General features: G+C 34.8%; 1 protein-coding gene across 1 annotated transcript; it reads left to right on the top strand.

Annotated features, from left to right (window-relative positions):
• Window positions 1–215: 215 nt before the first annotated feature.
• Window positions 216–4665, top strand: PKT3 (peroxisomal 3-ketoacyl-CoA thiolase 3). The gene is made up of 12 exons (XM_078959169.1): window positions 216–454; window positions 1813–1889; window positions 2321–2405; window positions 2491–2617; window positions 2701–2799; window positions 2891–2958; window positions 3046–3153; window positions 3233–3310; window positions 3407–3636; window positions 3875–3998; window positions 4085–4193; window positions 4304–4665. Exons 1-12 carry the CDS (start codon window positions 359–361, stop codon window positions 4456–4458), a joined length of 1356 nt encoding a protein of 451 aa, XP_078815295.1. The 5' UTR covers window positions 216–358; the 3' UTR covers window positions 4459–4665.
• Window positions 4666–5653: the final 988 nt, after the last annotated feature.

The following is a 5653-nucleotide window of genomic DNA, read 5'->3' as shown; positions in this document are numbered from 1 at the left end:
AAAAAAACCATAAATAAGCTTTATAAAAAAACAACTTCACAAATGAAAAATTGTTATATTTTTAAATTTATTTATTTATATAACGAAAACATAAAACTAAAAAACATATTGAAAAACTCCCTTATCGCAATCGTCAATTATTTAAAATATCATCTGCTATGAAATTGACATACGAGAGACACCGCCATATAACGCCTCAAACGATAAGCATCACACATCCCAATGTTCAACCTTTCCACACTCTAAATTAATCTCTCCTTCTCTCTATATATATACCAATATCGTAGCTGCACATCGTTGCTTCTACGGTTAACCAATTCAAACGCGCAAGCAACCTATTTTTGTTTTCGTAGAGAAAATGGATAGAGCAATCGAGAGACAAAGAGTTCTGCTGGAGCATCTTCGTCCGTCTTCTACCTCTTCATCCTTGGAAAATCTCGATTCTTCAATTTCCGTAAGTTCAATTCTAGTTTTAATCAATGAACTCTTTTCATGCCTCTAGTGTTTGACTCGATCCGTTCTTTCTTAATTCTTAAGTTACATCTGTATATGAGTAATTTGATCGTGCTGATTTATTCAGATGCCGAAGAAAAAAAAAATCTCTCCTTGAAGTTAGGTTTCGTACATGATATCATGCGTTTTATGATCGTTTTAACCTGATTTGATGTTTGTTGCACGAAGATTTATACAGTTGACTGATTTATTAGACTTTGATCTGCTAAAATTAAAATTCGTTATGTTGTCGGAGGTATTGCCTTATATACCGGCATCATATGGACATTCTTCTGTTCGTACCCTGATTGATCCAAGACATTCTTCTATTTTTCCTGTTTCTTCAGTTCGTACCAAGTACAAATATGTCTAGGGGATAATATTTTCCACAGATGTTTGACAATAGCTAAAGCAAATTATAGTAAGTTACTTGAAATGAAAGTACCAAAAGGAACACTTGTACAACCACGAAGCTTAGAAGAGGCATCGGAAAAAAGTGTTGAATAGAAATTTGAGCCTCTAGGTATTGCTTGTGGGGACGAGCATAGGGATTAGGGGCATGTGGAAGTATTGACTTTTGTATCCCAGAACTACATGGTGCTTGATCCCTTTATAATTTCACTACAAAGGTTTTTAATTTAGCCTCTCCAGTTAATTTTGTGATAGATTGTTGTTGTTATTGCTGATTGATGCTTTTTCGATGTAGTTTGGGATCACCTTTAGAGATAATTTTTTCTTAGATGCTTGATAATATATAAATCAATATATAATAAATTAGCTCAAATGAAAGTACAATAAGAGAATATTTTTGCCATGATGGGGGTTTGAAGAGGTACCAAAAGTGTTGAATCTAGGATAGGACATAGGGAAGAGCATAGGACCATGTGGAAGTATGACTTTTACTTCCCAGAACCTCAGAATTAGCATAACCTCCTCATAATTTCATTGATTTTCATCTGTGTAATCATTTCATTTTTCCCTCTCAAACTAGTTTGTGATGAAATGATTGTTGTAAAACACATCCAGTAGTTATCCCCTGCATATTTCCTGGATGATTTGGGATCAGAATAGGTGCTTATTAGGTTATGTTCTAAAACAAGGTATTTCCATGTGGCCTAAATGCTTACATCTTGTGCTATTTTGTTATGTTTTCTTTTCATGAATTTGTACATCAAGGGATCACCTTAGGTGCCACCATAATGGCTTGATTTTGTTGAAATTGAACAAATGGTGTCTATTTTACATGTTTTTACAAGTATTCATCTTGTCATGTTTATTCTCTCCTCAATACTGTGGTTAATGTTTGTAATTTGAAATCAGGCATCAGTCTGTGCAGCAGGTGATAGTGCTGCTTATCAAAGGAGTCAAGTTTTTGGGGATGATGTAGTAATTGTAGCGTAAGTAACATCTGTTGAATATTCTTTCTTTCCAAGTTTCTTGCTGTAGTTTTATGTTAATATATACAGAGCAACTTTCTATGAGTAACTAAGGTAGCATTTTCCGCTTGGTATGATGGAATTAGGGAGGAAAATTGAAAAAAAATGTATGTTTTGTGTGATGGAATCGACCATTCCATTCTTCAAGGAATGAGATTCCATCCATTTATTAATTTTCATTCTGTAGCTATGAGCAGTTCTTTTTCATTCCGTTATGGAAGGGAATCAAAATTTACAATATAATAAGTAATAACCCATTTTATAAAGTTTTCAACTCAACTTTTTCAAACCAAACAGATGAAAACCTATGGAATCTTTCTCTTTTGACTACTTTCAAGATGAATCTTTCTGCAATCTTTTTTATTTTTTCCTTATTTTGATGATTTATGCAGTGCATACCGATCTCCCCTTTGCAAATCAAAGAGGGGTGGACTCAAGGATACCTATCCTGATGATATACTTGCCCCAGTTTTGAAGGTAAAATCCTTTAAACTTGTGTCTTATTGTTCATTTGAAAAAATCTTGTACAGCTTTTACATTGTTTTGTTGTAAAATTTCTCAGGCATTGATAGAAAAAACAAATATCAATCCAGCTGAAGTTGGAGACATTGTTGTTGGATCAGTGTTGGGACCAGGCTCCCAAAGAGCAAGTGAATGCAGGATGGCTGCTTTCTATGCCGGCTTTCCTGGTATGAATGGAATTCAGGATTCCATTCCATGTCCACAATTCTCTAATTCCTTTAACATGATTTTACCTGTTTTTTATTTTCAGAAACTGTGCCAATTAGGACTGTCAACAGACAGTGTTCCTCAGGTCTTCAGGCAGTAGCTGATGTAGCTGCAGCTATTAAAGCTGGATTCTATGAAATTGGTGAGTACTTATTTATTTATTTTATACTTAAAAAAATTAATTTCACGCCATTTTTCTGGTTTGTTTATGAATTAATTTTATATATAAATAGGTATTGGTGCTGGGCTTGAATCTATGACCACCAATCCTATGGCTTGGGAAGGATCCGTTAACCCGAAAGTATAACATTTTTCTCCCTCTTTTTAAATAATAATAAAAAATATAAAAGTTTCAGTTTTGGACCATTTTGCCCCTTGATCGCACCAGGTGAAAACCATGGCACAAGCCCAAGATTGTCTTCTTCCAATGGGAATCACATCAGAAAATGTGGCCCAACGCTTTAAAGTAACAAGACAGGAACAAGATCAGGCTGCAGTAAGTTAAATTAATTTATTATGTTTTATCTTTCTTGTAAATGTAATTTTTATTTAAAATTTTTTTTGATAATGAATAGGTTGAGTCCCATAGAAAGGCTGCTGCTGCAACTGCTGCTGGAAGATTCAAGGACGAGATCATTCCAATTCCAACCAAGGTGAAAAAATGAAAATGTCTTCCACTTTTTGTATTTCCTTTTCCTTTCAACTTTTTATTTTTTCTGATTTAAATCTTTTTTTTTTTTGGTGAAAAGATCGTTGACCCAAAAACTGGAGATGAGACACCTGTAACGATCTCTGTTGATGATGGGATCCGGCCAGGGGTAAGTTTGGCAGATCTTGCAAAATTAAAACCTGTTTTCAAGAAAGATGGGTCCACCACTGCTGGAACTTCCAGCCAAGTTAGTGATGGTGCTGGAGCTGTTCTATTAATGAAGAGAAGCCTTGCTGTTCAAAAGGGTTTGCCAATCCTTGGTGTATTTAGGTACGTGGGCCCCATTTGTTATAGAACAGAACATGTTACACTGTGTTTGACATGCATCAGACCGTCAACAGTCTGACCGAGACTGACACTAATACTGATGTACGGTGTTTGACATGCATTACCGAGACTAACACTATACTGATGTGGGACAGACACTTGCTCTGTATATATTGTCTGTCTGAAAAGACGAAAATGCCCTTGGAATTAATAAGTCCTTTTTTTGTTGGATTGATTGTAGGACATTTGCTGCTGTTGGTGTACCACCAGCGATTATGGGAATTGGCCCGGCTGTTGCGATTCCAGCTGCAGTCAAGGCTGCTGGTCTACAATTGGAAGACATTGATCTGTTTGAGATCAATGAGGTAATAATAATTTTTCATTTTCTTTTTTGTTATAAAAGATGTGAGTGGAGAAATGATTAATATATATTTTGTTTATTTTGGTAAAGGCATTTGCTTCACAATATTTATATTGCCAAAAGAAGCTTGAGCTTGACCCACAAAAGATCAATGTGAATGGAGGCGCAATGGCCATTGGACATCCTTTGGGTGCAACAGGTAACCACAACAAATGCACTTTTACTCTTTATGTCATTGAAGTAAATTATAATCCCATTTAAAAAGAAAGTTAATGGTGATGTGAATATGTGATGAATTGCTATTTGTAGGAGCGCGTTGTGTTGCGACTCTGTTGCATGAAATGAAGAAGCGTGGGAGGGACTGTAGGTTTGGTGTGGTGTCGATGTGCATTGGAACGGGGATGGGTGCGGCTGCTGTTTTTGAGAGAGGGGACTCGTGTGATGATGTTTGCTATGCCAAGTAGATCATTGACTTTGTTTGATATGTTACATGAGAAAGAATAGTGTATTGAAAATGGGATTTTACAGGAATAAGGGTGCAAGGGTGGCTAGCCTATCGGAAGTCACTTGTTTGTTCTGTTTCGTATGATTTTCATATTGTATTGTATTTCTTGAAAATTTGAACCGGTTTATCTCTTTGCTTATGTGAATTCATCAACTGTGTTTGTCTATTGTAGTGTTATAGCTCCTTTTGCGTTTTAATAAAATGTTGACATTGGTCAAAAGCTAAAAAAACTTATTAATAATGAAATGTAGCAGCCCTGTTTTCCAGGGGTACCATATAATTATGTTAAAATACAATCCTAAGAAAGCCAAACCACGGCTAATAAAAAGGACAACACTGCAACTAATGGTTAAATGTTTCGATTTAAATTACCCATTATTAACCTAGACTTCTGTATTTTAAATAATTATATGATAACTTAGTTTTTAAGAAACTAATTAAGCCATAATTGAATGAGGCTAATAAAAGATAATAAAATATAAGTAAAGAAGACTTAATAATAGGAAGGAGGCACCAGACTATTTCAAAGCTTGTTTTGTTAACTTGAATATTTTACATTTACAAGAGAGTGAAGGGTTAGAAGAAGTGTAAGAAAGAAACTGTCTCAAACATAAACATAAGCCTAAATATCGGGCTCGTCATGAGACTTAAACTAAAATTTACATATTACTAGAATACAATAATGGGGTGTATTAATGAGTGCGGTTTGACATCTGTCAATAACTGGTTAGCATTCTCATCTTGATTCTCGTTTATAATTGTTACTTTATTAAAGTAAACAGTAGATATTAACGAGTGTAGGAATTTCCACAATGTAGTCTCTATGAATATGACCATTTCTTCTGTATATGACATTTTCTTCTGTAATTTCTGCATCATTATGTCTTCAAGAGTGGAGAAGGCGTCTTTTACATTGAAATCTTCAATAATTTCATCCTAATCATCAATCGGTTGAGATTCTCCTACCAAATACTTATCATTATTTCCTGTTGAGAGCATTAAGCTGTTTGATTTCTGTCGACTGAAATTTTGAAGCATATCTTCCTTCATTTGTCGAAAATATGCATTGATTATGTCATCTTTGGATGGGGAAGAATTTCTCCGGGCTTTTATGGAGTTAATAACACTTTCATAAAGGCTTGAACTAGTGGATT

Source organism: Lactuca saligna, chromosome 6, assembly GCF_052625555.1.
Source record: "Lactuca saligna cultivar CGN05327 chromosome 6, ASM5262555v1, whole genome shotgun sequence".
NCBI classification, from domain to species: domain Eukaryota; kingdom Viridiplantae; phylum Streptophyta; class Magnoliopsida; order Asterales; family Asteraceae; genus Lactuca; species Lactuca saligna.
The sequence above is the reverse complement of the archived record's forward strand: the minus strand, read 5'-3'. Positions and strand labels throughout refer to the sequence as shown.